Source organism: Nicotiana attenuata, chromosome 7, assembly GCF_001879085.1.
Source record: "Nicotiana attenuata strain UT chromosome 7, NIATTr2, whole genome shotgun sequence".
Classification (NCBI taxonomy): Eukaryota; Viridiplantae; Streptophyta; class Magnoliopsida; order Solanales; family Solanaceae; genus Nicotiana; species Nicotiana attenuata.
The window spans coordinates 84614316-84631886 of record NC_031995.1 but is presented as its reverse complement, the minus strand read 5'-3'; the positions used below and the strand labels follow the sequence as shown (position 1 = coordinate 84631886).

At 38.3% G+C, this 17571-nt stretch overlaps 1 protein-coding gene across 1 annotated transcript; it reads right to left on the bottom strand.

Annotated features, from left to right (window-relative positions):
• LOC109230209 (F-box protein At3g26010-like) lies at window positions 13824–15134 on the bottom strand. The gene has a single exon (XM_019395734.1). The coding sequence runs from the start codon at window positions 15132–15134 to the stop codon at window positions 13824–13826; it is 1311 nt and encodes a 436-aa protein (XP_019251279.1).

The window sequence follows — 17571 nt, the reverse complement described above, 5'->3', positions numbered from 1 at the left end:
GCTTGGAGCAGACTTTCCAGCCAGCATATGTCATATATGGGTCAGAAGAAGAGGATGCATTGGCGGCAATCAGGAATCTATTTTTGGAAGACGACAATATGGACTGCTGTGTCATTTTTGAGGAGGAAGGGGAGGAAGGCCCTTCCATTCAAGTTGTGAACCGAGGAGCACGCCTCGACAATTGGTCTGTCAGAACCACCAGAGCTCGGAAAGCTTCGGGGTATCAAGGCTAAACAAAGCACCATGCATTACCTTTTACTTTTTCGCTAGTTGATTTCATTTCCGCATTTTTAATTTCGAAAATAACAGCTCCAATGTTCAAAACAATTATGAAATTTATCAAAGCATTTCAGTTTCTTATAAATCTCGCTCTCATTATTTTTTCTATCATTTACTTTATTTACACAGCATTACTATTACTTATCTTGATGAACCGACGATTATGACATGCAACGAGACAACGCAAGAAACGGACATAGACTCAGAAAAGGATAATATACCAGAAGAGGTCGTTAAAGAGGTTGAGGATTTCGAGAATAGGCCTAAGTCTAACTTGGACGAAACTGAGTTTGTCAACTTGGGGGAGATAGAGAATGTCAAGGAAACACACATCAGTGTTCATCTGTCACCATCGGAAAAGGAAAAGTACACGAAATTTCTTAGGGAATATGAAGACATATTCGTCTGGTCGTATGATGATATGACTGGTCTCAGTACATCTATTGTAGCTCACAAACTGCCAACAAATCCGGCATGTCCGCCGGTAAAGCAGAAGCTCAGAAAATTCAAACGTGACATGAGTTTGAAAATCAAAGAAGAAGTTGCCAAGCAAGTCAAAGCCAAGGTTCTCAGGGTAGTGGAGTACCCAACATGGTTAGCCAACATTGTGCCAGTGCCGAAGAAGGATGGGAAGGTTAGAGTCTGTGTCGACTACCGGGATCTCAATCGGGCCAGTCCGAAAGATAACTTCCCCCTGCCAAACATACACATCCTGATTGACAACTGCGCCAAACACGAGCTGTAGTCGTTCGTTGATTGTTTTGCCGGGTATCATCAGATATGGATGGATGAGGAAGACGCTGAGAAAACAGCTTTCATTACGCCATGGGGAATGTATTGTTACAAAATGATGCCGTTTGGATTAAAGAATGCTGGGGCCACCTACATGAGGGCCATGACTACTATTTTCCACGACATGATACACAAAGAGATCGAGGTATATGTAGACGATGTCATCATCAAATCCAAGAAAGCCACTAACCACATGGAGGATCTAAGGAAGTTCTTCAACAGACTGAGAAGGTACAATCTGAAACTGAATCCCGCCAAATGTGCATTCGGGTTCCTGCCGGAAAACTACTTGGATTCATTGTAAGTCGACGGGGATAAAACTGGATCCATCAAAGGTTAAAGCCATTCAAGAGTTGCCGCCACCGAAGAACAAGAAGGACGTGATGAGTTTCCTGGGGAGACTCAACTATATCAGCCGATTCATAGCTCAGTCCACTATCATTTGTGAACCGATCTTTAAAATGTTAAAGAAGGACGCCGCTACCAAATGGACTGATGATTGCCAGAAAGCCTTTGACGGAATCAAGGAATACATGTCAACGCCGCCAGTTTTGGTTCCGCCCGAACCAGGTAGACCTCTTTTGCTCTACCTTGCGGTATTGGATGGGGCATTCGGTTGTGTTTTGGGACAACATGATAAAACGGGGAGAAAGGAGCAGGCCATCTACTATTCAGCAAAAAGTTCACCCCATACGAGGCCCGGTATTCCCTATTGGAACGCATCTGTTGTGCTCTGACTTGGGTAGCTCAGAAGTTGAGGGATTATTTCTGTGCCTATACCACTTACCTCATATCAAGAATGGATCCGCTGAAATATATCTTTCAGAAGCCCATGCCCACTGGCAAGCTAGCCAAGTGGCAAATCCTGCTGAGTGAATTTGACATTATCTATGTGACTCAAAAGGCAATCAAAGGACAAGCACTGGCAGATCATCTCGCTGAAAATCCCGTGGATGAAGAATACGAGCCTCTAAGGACAAGAGGTATCTTTCATAGGAGAAGAGACATTGCAGAATCCTATGACGGTTGGAGAATGTTTTTCGACGGAGCGGCAAATTTCAAAGGAGTTGGCATAGGAGCAGTCCTAGTATCAGAAACCGGCCAGCATTATCCGGTATCTGCCAAACTCAGGTTCCCGTGCACCAACAACATGGCCGAATACGAAGCCTGCATCTTAGGGCTCAAGCTGGCCATTGATATGAACATTCAGGAGTTACTAGTGATCGGGGATTCAGATTTGCTCATACATCAGGTCCGAGGAGAATGGGCAACCAAGAACTCCCAAGATACTCCCTTATCTGCATCATGTACAGGAGTTGAGGAAGAAGTTCACAAGGACAGAATTTCAGCATGTCCCTAGAGTCCAGAATGAGTTTGCCGACGCATTGGCTACTCTATCGTCTATGATTCAGCATCCAGATAAGCACTTCATAGATCCTATTCCAATAAAGATTCATGACCAACCAGCTTATTGTGCTCATATCGAGGAAGAAGCAGACGGAAGACCATGGTTCCATGACATCGTATTTGACAACAGGAGGATATCCGGAACTTGCAAATGCTGCTCAGAAACGCACACTTCGGAGGTTATCTAACAACTTCTTTCACAGTGGGGGAGTCTTGTACAGGAGGACTCCCGATTTGGGATTACTAAGGTATGTCGAAACAAAGGAAGCATCCAGGTTGTTGGAAGAAGTTCATACAGGAACCTGCGGTCCAGATATGAATGGTTTTGTCCTAGCAAAGAAGATACTCCGGGCGGGATATTTTTGGATGGCTATGGAAACGGACTGCATACAGTACGTCCGAAACTGCCATCGCTGTCAGATACATACAGACATAATAAAAGTGCCTCCAAATGAGCTTACTGCAACAAGCTCGCTGTGGCCGTTCGCCGCTAGGGGAATGGATGTTATCGGACCTATCGAGCCTGCCGCATCAAACGGGCACAGGTTCATTCTAGTGGCAATTGATTATTTCACCAAATGGGTTGAAGCAGTGTCATATAAGGCAGTGACTAAGAAAGTCGTGGCAGACTTTGTTCGTGACCGTATCGTTTGTCGATTCGGCATCCCAGAGTCGATCATTACTGACAACGGTTCCAATCTCAACAGTGATCTGATAAATGCAATGTATGAAACATTCAGGATCAAACACAAGAACTCTACAGCCTACAGACCTCAGATGAATGGAGATGTAGAGGCGGCCAACAAGAATATCAAGAAGATACTGAGGAAAATGATAGAAAGACATAAGCAGTGGCACGAGAAGCTATCATTTGCTCTATTGGGGTACCGCACCACGGTTCGCACATCAACCGGAGCAACTCCCTATATGTTGGTTTATGGTACAGAAGCAGTCATCCCCGCCGAGGTTGAAATTCCCCAATTGTATCAGAACAGAATGTCTAGAGCCTTCAACAAAAGAGTCAGGCCGAGACAGTTCACACCAGGACATCTGGTGTTGAAGAAAATATTTCCGCATCAAGACGAAGCCAAAGGAAAATTCTCTCCCAACTGGCAAGGTCCGTACATGGTTCACCGGGTTCTAACCGGAGGAGCCCTCATACTTGCAGAAATGGACGGAGAAGTTTGGCCAAACCCGATCAATTAAGATGCAGTAAAGCGATACTATGTGTAACCATTATGATTTCTTTGTGATGTAATTTGAACTACGCCTGACCTGATTCCCGTTTTAGAGGGGATACGTAGGCAGCCTTACGGGTTCGGTCACAATTCAATAAAATTTCCATTTCCCCCCGCAATTGGAAACTGGGGCAGAATTTTGAGGAGGACCCCGCAAAATTCCGTAGTTGGTCTTCAGCCAGTCATCGCACGCAGCCGTTGGAAGCACCAACCCAGCAAACTGGGGCAGAATTTTGAGGAGGACCTCAAAATTCCGAAGAGAGAGGTTGCAATGTCTTGAACCGCGTTGCAATCGTTGGTTCATCTAAAAGAAAACTATTTTTTTAAAATTATATGATTACGTTACATTTTTCACTAAATCATGCATGTCCGTATCAAAATTGTTTTGTTTAGCAACGCTACCCCAAAGATACGCACAGCATCACCAAAAACAAGGGCCGAGCGGGACGAGCAAAGTCCATGGGGATACGAACTAACCTTCCCCTCTTTTACGGAACTCACGATTTTTCTTTAGATGCAGGCACTCAAGTCGTAGCATCATCAAATATATGTATGCACTCATACTTCTCGGGAATACAACTCTCAGAATCATCACCTATTTATAATTGCTACCCGTACACGACATCCCCAGCAGCCACAATATAGCAATCGACTATCAGCTATAAAGCTATCAGCTAAGAGATTTTACCATTACTTGCCTTTTACATTTCTTGCATTGCATAAAGCTACCTTTTCGCCTTCCGAGACTAAGCATTGTCTCCATCTGCATTTCTCTGCATTGCATAAGGCTACCTTTCCGCCTTCTAGACTAAGCATTGTCTCCATCTGCATTTCTATGCATTGCATAAGGCTACCTTTCTGCCTTCCGAGACTAAGCATTGTCTCTATCTGCATTTTTCTGCATTGCATAAGGCTACCTTTCTGCCTTCCAAGACTAAGCATTGTCTCCATCTGCATTTCTCTGCATTGCATAAGGCTACCTTTCTGCCTTTTGAGACTAAGCATTGTCTCCATTTCTCTGCATTTCATAAGGCTACTATTCTGCCCTTCGAGACTAAGCATTGTCTCGGTCGTGCAGGGCCGAAACATTGCCACTTCATTTAAATCTTGCATCGGCTGAAAAATCGCCATTTATATTTACAATTAGCACCGGCTGAAATATCGCCGTTTTTTTTAAGTCTTTACATCGACTGAAATATCGCCACTTCGTTTAAATCTCGCATCGGCTGAAATATCGCCACTTCATTTAAATCTCACATCGGCTGAAAGATCGCCACTCATATTTTACACTTAGCATCGGCTAAAATATCACCAATTTTTTTTTATTTTTTTTTATTTTAAGTCTTTACATCGACTGAAATATCACCACTTCATTTAAATCTTGCATCGGCTGAAAAATCGCCATTTGTATTTACACTTTACATCGGCTGGAATATCGCCATTTTTTATTATTTAAGTCTTGCATCGGCTAAAAGATCGCCAAACCCCGCATTTCATGGGCTGAAAGATCGCCAAGTTATCCAAAGGCATCATTGTTCGGAGGTACCATTTTCATAGCCCGAGAACGCCATGCCATGGCCTGAGGACCCTACTTTTATCTCTTGCATATCATTATTCAAAGGCATCATGGTTCGGAGGCATCATCCTCATAGCCCGAGAACACCATTTCATAGCCCGCGAATCCTTATTAAATGTTTCATGGCCCAGGACACCATGGTCCGAGGACGTCATCCTAACCGTCCAAAGACAGCATTCATGGTCCAACGGGAACTTGCATCATGTTTAAAATTTATGCACAACACATGCGCTCGTGTTATTATTTGCAGGTAAACCGGCTAGCAACAGTCGTGTCAGCAAGAGCGATCCCGCTCCAGTTTCCGCAGCTCTGTTAAACCCGTAACAATGCTACCCCAATCCAAATATCTCGTCCGTTCTTAGGAAAATCTCCATCGGCATGTTCCGTCGGCGGGCCCTGAACTACATATGGCCTGATTCCTGTAAGACCAGGGATATGTAGGCAGCTCAGGAACCAGAGCTCAGTCAGAACTTTTCGAATCATTTCTTTCGGTCAAAATTGGTCATCATATCTTTACCCGACAACTCTTTAATCCTTCTCGGGTAAAGAGGGGCAGCTGTTGATACCCAATTTTTCCCTATGTATTTTTTATATACTCAAAATATCCTCAAAATAGCATGTGTATGCGCATATAAGCATGCCCAAGAGTTTAGGTATTTTTTTTTCCTAATTTCTAAGATTTTTAAAATCGATTTCTTGTCTATCTTAGCAGTACGAAATCCAACAGTTATTCCCATATTATCATTTTTTTTCTTTCTTTTTATTTTTTTTCCATTCTCATATTTACACCAAGATATAATTAAGGTAATTTGTTTTGCATATTATTTCAAATTTGTTTGGTATTTTCTAAGTTAAATTGCATAAATTGCAATTATAGCCTATATTACAATTAACAGTATTTTATAATTGTAAAATCATTTCTAGTATTTTTAGATTAATATTTATACGTTATTAATTAGTTCAGTACTTTTAATTTGTTTTTAAAATCATTTTTACTATTTTTATATAAAAATAAAAGAGGAAAATTGGCTATTTAACAAATAGCCCTTTATTGTTTCAATTTTAGCCCAATTTAACCCCACTCCTATCAGATTTAGTTAGACCCAATTGACCCAGTACCCAACCAAATCCGCCCCAGCCTAATATCTAAACCAACCCGGCCCAGCTCCGAACTAATCTAAGCCGTTGATCAAATAAGATCAACGGCCCAGATCATCTTTCCTTAATAAATTTCTAATCTACCCCCCCCCTTGACCCCTCATTTTTCGAGAACAGTCTCTCTCTCTTCGTCTCTTCCTCTCCTCCTTCTCTCTAGAACCTTCTGGTTCATCTCCGATGGCCTTCACCCTCTCTCCAGCCACCTCCAGCCTCACCTCTTTCGACCACCAGCCGCCTTGAAGCCTTATCTTGCCGGTTCCCTCCATCTCTGAGACCCCATGAGTCTCCACCATACAAGACGGTCACTGAAGCTTTGCACGAGTTTGTTTCCGGCCTTTCTCCGACGGTTTTTTTGTTCGATGGTGCTATAAACACCATTATCCTTTAGTTTCACAGCTAGGTTTCTCTTACTTCTCACTAGTTTCTTATGAAACCCTAATCTTGACCCTAGCCTCTTGAATCCCTGTATTTTTTAATAATTCTTAACTCATGCCTTTATGTTTTGCACTACTCTCTACTCGATCTTTACGATGGCCCAAGTTATAAGCGTTTTTGTTCCCTTTTTGAAACTAGGGTTTCTGAACCCTTTTTTTAATCACTTTATTTTTGATTTTTTGAGTACTAATTCGTGATTCTCAGTACTATTTCTAAACGTTTGTTTAAGTCTGATGAAACCCTAGCTTTATATGTTTGTGTTTGTATTATTTGCTCGTTTGTGGGTTCTTCTGGTTTCTTCTCTGAGTTCCGTGCTCTTTGCTCTAATTTTGTTGCTAGTGTTTAATCCCCCTACCCTTCTGTGTCCTTCGCTTAAGGTTTCTCTGATTGTTTACATGGTGATTTTATACTGATTCTTGCAAACCCTCTTCGAGACTGTGATACTTGCCTTATATTGTGATTCTGCATATTTTCCTTATGGTTTGGTACTGATTTCGAATTGCTTCCTTAATTTGTGGGATACTTTCCCCGATTAATACTGGTTTCCTAGGTTTTCAACCTCGTTCATTATTCTGAAAACTATTTTCCAGAATTAAAATGGTATTTTGCCCTATATGGGTGCACAAATATGCTGATTGATTTGCCTGACCTATTTCCCTAATTAGAGTATCATGTACCTAGTCTCTATTGTATACCTTATACTATTCTGTTTCCTTATGTGATCATACCATGCTTTGTGATTTCTTTCCTTTTAAATAACTGCTTATTACCGTTTGACTTTGATTCCTTAATTAAAGGGGAGTCCATGTATTGATTGGATTATGATTGATGCCAGTTCCTTAATTAGGGACTGCTACCTTGTTTGTTTACTCGTATTCAGTACTATAAGTACCCCCGCCATTCTCTTTTAAAGGAACACACATTGCATATCACAAAATATACACATCAATCACAGTGCTCTCTCTCGTGCTATTTCTCTCCTTTTCTCTCTTGTGCTGTTGTTGCTTCCTGTTCCTGACTGTCATTAGCCAGTTGAAAAGCTAAGGCTAATATTGTGCTTATACTTGGCTCTTGCATTCTGTTGTTGTTCTCTTATTACTGGTATGTTCTGATTAAATTCCATGCTCCAAACCAATGTGGTTATTATTACTTCAGTGTGTTCTATTCCTAGTTGTTTTCTACCTATGCTTCTGCTGTGCAACGTGTGATTGATTCCTGCTTTGCCTGTTGATACTCGCATGCTCATGACCACTGCTTGTTCCTAATCCTACCTGTTATGACTACATGCTGTTACTATTTACTTTTATGTCTAAATATGACCATTTTAAAGTCTCTTTAAACTCTTTTGATTTTGTGTACCCATGCTTAGTAAGTTTGTATTAAGTCTCTGTATCCTTTGGTGACGTTTAATGTGATCTATTTATCCCCTTTGCCCATTATCCTTGTGTGCAACCCTCCAACTCTGTGTAAACTCTTTAAATTATCAACTTTCCTCTCCTTCCTGCACTTCACACTACTCTTAGAAGATAGGTTCTACCCCCTTCGTGTGAGCATTGCTTTGGGTGCCTCTGAGTACCCAGTGAACTTTGACACACAAGGCTGGTAATCCCACACTGCACCTGTCCTACATTCTGTTAAGTGTTTGGGTGCTGGTATTGGCCAGGGATCCAATGGAACCCCAAGGAGCTTTGCCGTACCCAGACCATGGCAAAGGCTGTGAAACTCGAAAGGAGTGAGGTCGGAAGAATAGGCCTGATTGAAGGCCCCCTATAGAATAACTTCTTATTTTTTGTTCTTTATTATTGTAATTCAGATACTATGGGTTTGTAATAATCTGTAAACGAACGATTGGGGGTTGAATAGTGAATATGGGGGTGGGGTGGGGGTGGGTTATGCATGCTTAGCGTAAATAATGGGTAGAAAACATGCTTATAAGATTTTATTTACTTATCTGCGCAATAGATAACCTGTATAGGACATGCATCTCATTAACTAGAGATCCTGCTTTAGGTTCTTTACTTTCAGCCTGTTATCATGTTCATCTTGCAACCATGATCAGTTAATAACGAGCAATAATTGTAATAAGCGAATAATTGTTACTGCATTCTCATTGGCATCTAGAAATCATGTTTTAGGAACTCCTATGTGCATTAGACATCCTGTTACTTAAGGTGTCATACCTGCCTGAGTTGCAATTGTCAAATGTCTGATTAGCATGCTTAACTTAATAATACAAGTACGGTTAACCGTTTGCGTACCTCTTTTTAAAACTAAAAAAAAAGAGGGATCAAATATGCATGTTCACTCTTTAAGATGATTAGGCAATGCGTAGGACGCCTAGGCAAACTTTAGGCCTGATAAGAATCGATTAATCATGTTGTTACTAGTAACCAGCTTTTTTTTTTAATCTCGAACTATGCCGCTCACATTCCTGCTTTGACTCTTTTTTTTTTTTAAAAATCCTGCTCTATCTGGAAACGATTTTGAAACGGCGCATCTATTTACTCTCGCTAAGTTTCTGATTTCTTATGTTTTCAAATTACTGGGTTACCTTCCTCTGCCCAGAATCGTGCTATTTTACTTGTCCTGCACCTCGTTAAACTACTGTCACTACTTCATTTTTTTTTAAACCATGCGTTAACGGTTATTTTCACTAACTCAACTGCTGTTACCTATTCCTTTTGTAAAAAAAAAAAACTCCTATCTTTGAGACATTGAATGTGTTTGAGATGTGCTAATTATCTGTTCACTTGTGGAGGGATCTGTGAGCCTTTATTTGTTTTTGTATGTTCCCTTATGTGCAGTCCTATTTGTTATGTATGTCGCTTAGTATTTTAGCCTTTAAACCTAAGGGTTCAGCCTAGTCCTTACCACATAGGAATAGTGGTCCTAAATGCCCTTCAGGACTTATAGGACGGGACATGTAATAGCACGCAATAAGTATTCGTGATCAACTCACGCGTTTAATAACCTTTACGGGGTGGGAAGGGTAGAATATGGAGATGATGATCACGTGATAACACCACGCGTATAATTGGTTATCGGGCGTTGCGGGGATGATCCATATTAATCATAAACCTAGGACCCCTCTCCCTCTGTTTGCTTTCATCTCTTCTTGTAAAACTATTCAATTTTTTTTCCCATAAATTCCTGCTCTCCCTGCTTACTTTCAAAAGTTTTTCAACTTATTTGCAATGTGGTATATTCGAACCCGTAATTGTTTACTTGATTATGTGAAGTCACAATAAAATATGGCCGGGAACCACATTAGTGGATCTTGAGGGATGCCTAACACCTTCCCCTCGAGATAATTTCTAGCCCTTACCCAAACTCTGGTTCTTCAAACTCAAACCCCTTCTTAGTGTCCTAATGAACTTTAATCATTAGGTGGCGACTCTTCTAAATCTCAAACCCAAATTCCCAAAAGGAATAGAGTTGTCCGCCCAAATGTCGTAAACCCAATTTCGCGAGAAAAAGGGGGCGTTGACAGTAGTTAATAGGTGTGTGGAGACTTATTTGAGATGTGTTTGCTCAGACTCTCAAAAGGATTGGATGCACTACCTAGGAGCAGCTGAGTGTGGCTGCTCCTCCCTTAACCAGAGGTTTCGAGTTCGAGTCCTGGGTATGAAAAAATTCTTTGTAGGGAGCGCTTTCCCCGAATGGGGCCCTACGCGACCGGAATCCGGATATAGTCGGGCTCAAATGCGGGTACTCTTTGAATCGCCCATTGACTCATAATAGGGTGTCCGCTCGAGAGATATTGCCATATACACGCCGTCTTGGGGAAGATTTTTTTGTTTTGTTGAATTAGTGTTTTAGGGTTGAAGAAAAAGAATAGAATATATAAAATAGTATAAAAAAGGAAAAATTAGGGGGAAAAACATAATTGCGTATCATAGCAGAATTATCTAATTAATATACCATAGCAGATTTCCATAAGAGAAATTTACCTAACGAGATTCACTCAATTATGAGAGAACTAGGCGGTGATAGCACGGGCCCAATAGCGTAGACTATAACTTCTATTTTTTTTTATCAACTTTGTTTTGATATGAATTGCAGATGATAAAAAATTGATACATGTAAGTGGCTAACAAATTGAATAAAGACGATATTGTACTGATGGATATTATTTACATACATAAAGCACCAAATGTCCATTGTTGGATGTTGCTGGCTATTATTTACATACATAAGAGATAGAATGTTCATTGTTGGATGTAGCGTGGATGGGGAGCGGCACATTCTTTTCGGACCCGTTTGGTCCTAAATTTTGCTAAAATAAATTTGGATTTTATTTGGAAAATATATGTTTGGCTATAGATTTTGCCTACATTTTGGCAAAATCCCAAATCCCAAAAGCAGCTCAATGGCTTGTTTTGAGCCAAAATATCACTATTATATTTTTTAAAAATTAACCCAAACTTTTGTATCTTATAAAAGAGCCCACCATTTATTATTTTGTAACAATGTTGATTCGTCTTCTCGGTCATCTGATAGTGTATCATGTAGTTCATTATAAAAATGACAATTTTGTACCAAAATTATTTATGTTCAGGACTATAGTTTGCGATAATATAATGAATGTTATTAATAATGATACTGTTGGGTATTTATGATAGTTTTTAGAACTTGTGGGTATAAGTCATGTTTCATGTTTTTCCAAAATAAATTTGGGAAATATGTTTGGAAAACTAATGTCCAAACGCATTTTCATCTTCAAACCAAACTTCACCCAAATCAGATTTTTCAAAACAAACTTGGGAATCTATGTCCAAACGACTAGCTTCATATCTGCGTACAACCTGTTCACATCTATAAATTTGCATATTTGTAAAATGTAGTGCAACCGCCATGTTGTGGTTAGGCTCTTTTCTTGCCTGCCTTTGACAAAAATATTGATATCTGTAGGGATTATTTGTTAATCTAGTCTAGCCAATCTCATTCTTTCTTAATGAAAATAGTAGAGAAAAGGGATAGAAGGTAGACAACACAATTAATTAACATACTGATTTGTCATATATCCATGTTCGTGCTTTTATGTAACTTGCAAAAAGTTATAGGCTCAAACAGTGGCAAAGCCAAAAATATTTTCAAGTAAAAGAAGTAAAAAAAATTCAGGGATGTGGAGATTGATAAAGATGTCACACATCATATTGGGGCGGTATGGATGAAATAGAGACTCGCTTCCGATATTTTGTGTGAAAAGAAGGTGCCACTGAAACTTAAGGGTAAGTTCTACAGAGTCGTGGATGGGGCTGAGTGTTAGCCAATCAAGATTGCTTATGTCCAGAAGATGAAAGTAGCAGAGATGATGATGTTGAGATGGATGTGCGGGCACACCATGTTAGATAGGATCAGAAATGAGGTTATTCGCAACAAGGTGGGTGTGGCCCTTATTGAGGACAAGATGCGGGAAGTGCGGCTTAGGTGGTTTGGTCATGTGAGGAGGAGGAGCACAGATGCCTCGGTGATGAGGCGTGAGAGGTTGACATTGGAGAGCCTACGGAGAGGTAGAGGTGGGCCAAAGAAGAGGTGATTAGGCATGAAACGGCGGCAGCTTCAGCTGGCCGAGGACATGACCACTGATAGGATGGTATGGAGGTCGAGGATTAGGGTAGTAGAGTAGGTAGTCTAGAGAGTTTATAACAGTAGTATTGGAACGCAATCTCGCTTTCTGTTGGTCTTCCTTTTCCTCCTTCGTAATTCTAGGTCTCTTATCATCTCCATTGCTGTTATCCACTCTTCTCTGTCTTTCCTCTTAAGCGCATTCTCTCTCTTATCAGATTCCTCTCAGTTAACTTCCGATTCATATGACCTCTCACCTTTTTCTCGATCGTTTTTACTCCTATGCGAATGCCATTTCTCCTCTAAATCCTCACTCTCGTAAGATTTTTCTCTGTTGACTTCCAACTCATACGATTTCTCGCCTATTTCTCGTTCCTTTTTCCTCCAATGCCAATGCCTTTTCTCCACTGAGTCCTCTCTCTCATAAGATTTTTCTCCGCTAACTTCCGATTCATGTGATTTCTCGCGACGCCTTCCGATGTTTGTGCTCTCTCCTACTCGATTTTTCTCTTTCCATTTCAATGTTGTAAGGTTTCTGAAACTTGAGATCTCTCGCACTCAAATAGATTAGTCGATGTTGAAAAAAATAAAGAAGAATAGGCTCCTTTTATAGTAGTTCTACAAATCCTATTATTACGGGGATGGTGAGTGAAAGAGGTCAACGAAGTAATGAGAGGAGATGAGAGAAAACCAGCCTGCACACTAACTAGCATCGAATTATATTGTTTCTTAGCGGCACGGAAGTCTAACAAGTATTTCATTAAGTAATTCTATATCAGGTCTAACATGACATATGTTTAAATCAAATTAAAGGGCAACCTGGATTATTTGTGTACTGTTCAAGCATAATATCTATAAAGTTATAAAGGAACACGGTCGCTACATGCGAGCTTTAACACGAGATTATTGCAGACAACATTAGGCGTCATGAAAGATACTAGATTATGCAAGTACATTGTATAACATGTTTTTACAGTATAAAAGTTATAGGAATGACAATACTGAACAGTGGGTCTAACAGAGTAGTTAAAATCAAAAGTATGAGCACAAAACATGAAAGAAAGGTCTTCAACTACGAAGCTAAACAAGAAATAAAACGATTCGAATTCAGCATGCTTTGAGTTCAACATTATAGCATAGGCCTAAAACATCCTGAATGAACTAAATCTGGACACAAGAAGAAAAGAACAATGATCAGCAATTCAACCTCAAATGACCAAGACTCAACCAGCCAACAAAAGCCTATTTAAGTGGAGAAGGTTAAAGGAACAGGCCCATTATTTATCCAGTTTCTAGCGATACAGCACCACTGACCCTTGAGATTTCACGCTTACAGAAAACATCTCACTCTTTGATATGAAGTTTTAAGATTAAAGGGGTTGTCTTAGTACTGGTGTTGGCCACCAGTTTTGGGTAAGTGGTAACACATTTGAACCATAATATGTTGTTAGTTCTCGCGTCGATCCTTGCAGCTTGATCAATAGAGAAGGCCAGCTAGAGTTTTCCACTTTCTCTGTCTGAATATTGTATGCAACAACAGAGTAACCAACAAGAAAATATACAAGATTCTCATTATATGGGTCGAAAGCTAGCACACAAATTTCAGGATTCATGTCTGTGGAATCATAACGGAGTGTGAGGGGGCATCTTAATGCTGGGTTAGTTAGGATTTTCTTGTACACCAAACACCACTTCCCCGTTCTGTAATCCTCAAGCTCCCATATACTTATAGAAGGATATCTACTTGGAGAAGCTTGTAGGAAAACTATCTGAGAAAATCGTAGACGACCTTGACATACACCCAATTTACATACACCGCCAATATGTCGAGCCTCAAGTGGTAAATCAATAATACGAAGAAATGGGGCAGGATCATTGAATGGATCAAATGCGAGAATACAGTCAACTATAATGCTAGTCTCATGAACCGTTGTAAATAACATCTTTTCACAGGCAATAAGTGAAATCTTATGAGTACTACACCAACAATTCAAAATCCGGGGAGATGTAACAACCAATTTGGTCCATTTCCCTTGCTCAGACGAAAACTTTTCTATAAGAAACTCAGAATAACCACAAGGAATAAATCGTAACACCAGATACATGTACTGGTGATTATCCTTAGAATTAGGCTCAATCAAGAAACCAACGTTTTCACCAAAATGTCCTCTTCCTGAAGGGGCTGGAGGAAGAGCAATCCATTGCCTAGTCACAATATTACAGATATAATAATTCATAGTAGATGATGACTTCATGTAATTATTCATCACAGAGCATAAAATTAAGTCACCACAGGATGCTTCTAAACAAATTTCACTTTTATTCCAACCTGCTGAGAGAAATCTCAAATCCACATGTTTTGATAAACCCTGTACGGAGTGAAACTCCACGTATTGTGCATGTTGTTCATTATGGAAAACTAGGGTAAAGGGTGGATTTTTGTTATGGCGATGATTAATGAAAGAGGTGACGAAGTAATGAGAGGAGATTAGAGAAAACCAGCGTTTGCATACCAATTTGCATCGAATTGCTTCTTTACTGTATGGTAGTCTAATGAGTATTTCGTTAAGGAGTTCTTCTGTCAGATAATCGAAAAACGATTGTGTCTTTCTCATGTTCCGAACATGGCGAGGAACCTTCAACTTGTGGCTGCGCGACTGTGTACTCTTTGAATCTCCCATTGGCACTGAAGAGTTTTTGCCCTATCTCCGTCACTATAAAAGATTTGTATGGGTTTAATTAAGTCTAATTTCATGGATGATCCTTAACTTTTATTTTATTGCATTAAGGTCATTATATATAAATTTGATTAACGATTTTTATCTTTGTAAATAAAAAGTACATCTATATCTATCTATCTATATCTATATTATTATAAAAGCACGAATAATTTAGTTTAACTGTTCAACGACTAAAATATCCCCTAAATATTGATCGACTTTTATGACCTTAAATATTTGTATAAATTAAGGATATAATTGTAAATCATTTAAGTATGGATTACATCATTTATTCAAACTCTATTTTTGGTTTAAAAAGCTATACTACAAAAAGAAAAAGGAAAAAATCTAAACTTATAGAAATTATTACACATCCAAAGTGCTATATACGATAGAGTTCTACATATTATAATTTTTTCTCTTTTGTCATACAGAATTTTTTTCTTGAAGTCTAATATAGAATCATTCACGGCAATAAATATAATAAACATAGAATAATTTTATAAAAAAACATGTACCCTAAATTTTATTTTTCACATAACATCAAATCCTACTGATAGTGTTAGATGTTAATAACTTATCCTTATTCTAAATCTAACCTAAACATTCTTGAACAAATCACAAATAAACTTTACATGGATTAGATAAACAAACCTAAGATAATTCAAGGTAATAAATATAATAGATATAGATCAATATATGTATTTTAAGAAAAAACTATACCCTATGACATCTTATTATTTTTCAAAAAAATTCCTATAGATTTAATTTGGACTCCAAAGAGTCTTTTAGGTTAATGAGGAAAAGGTGGGGTTACGAGAAATTATTGGAACATTAGGGATTTAGCAATACTAAGGCAAAGAGTAAGATGTAAGGAGATGCTCTGGGGAAACGATCGAGCTACTACAATTCCAGGGTAATGAAAAACAATTACTGTAATAGTTTCTGTACAAATAAATCTCAGTACGCTTGTGTTTAAACAATAAATATTAAAGCACAGGGGCTAACAATCCCAAAATATGGGGTTGTATTTGTCATTATATGTTTTCTCACACGAATAACTATATATTTGACTTCCAGGAGAGATATTAATGTCGTAAATAGATCAAGATGGAGTAACCAAAGAATCAAAAGGAAAATACACCCAAAATATTATCTATAAAGAAAGTATTAGATAAGAAACGATCTCACTACATATTTCTATGATATAAATGGATATATTATCTAATTAACTTAACTAAATTACTTATATTTGCATTTCGACTTCAAGTATTATAACAATTTTTGCTTCTTCGTTTTTTCACTTCAATTGCTATATCAAAGATTCATATAAAAAATTGATTAAATATTTACGTGCAAAGCACGTACATAGAGATTAGTTATATTAAAAACACGAAGGCCCTTAGCGAAATGTCGTTCGTCTTTTTTACCCCTTTAAACTAGAGTTCGCACTGGACAAAATAGTCATTTAATTATCTTCCTATATATAGTATTAATCATTCAATTTACTTTCCTAATATTTAGAAATACTCATTTAATTACTTTTCTATTTAGGACCTTGATTTATAAAAGTGAAAAACATTTCTAAAATTTCTACCATAAATAAATGAGAAAAGTACGTTTTAGAGAAGGAACTAAATGTCTTCAATTCCTAAAATCTTAAGTTAATTAAAAGATATATATTTCAAGAAGGAATTAAATTATTTTAAATTCTAATTTTTCCTATACATAAATAAAAAAGGACAATACATCAAAAGGAAACTCCTCTACTTTTGTTATGGGTAATTTTCGGCATCTTTGTCAAACAAAAACGTAGAATCCTTTTTTCCTTTTTTTTTTTTTAACTTTTCTACTTACATGATTTTGAAATGTTATATTCTACTTTGATCTATATATATATAATTATGTAATACATAAATATAATTATTTAGAAAGAGATTAGGTGGAATGAGTTCTTTTAGAGTGTTCCTACTTTCTCATGTAATGCATAAGTTAGAGTTAAATGAAAATTTTCGAGATGAGAAGAAACATAAGACTCAAAAAAGGGATTAAAATAGGAGTGTTTGGCTGACGGCCTACGAAGATTAGTTTACCTAGATTCTAGAAGTGTATGGGGTACATGCAGAATAATCTTTTTGTATATATTTTTATTGATTAACACGATAGACACGTGAAACGCACGTACACTAAAAACTAGTTTATATAAAAGTACCACTCATTTTGTCCAACTTATGTGTTATACTTTTCATTTTAATTTGACTCGAAAAGAATGTTATACTTTAAGATATAATTTAACTCTAAACTTCTCATTTTACCTTTAATGAGATGATCTATAGTCATACAATTTTTATATCTTGTTTTAGACCATATAAGTTCTATTTATTAACTAAAATTTTCT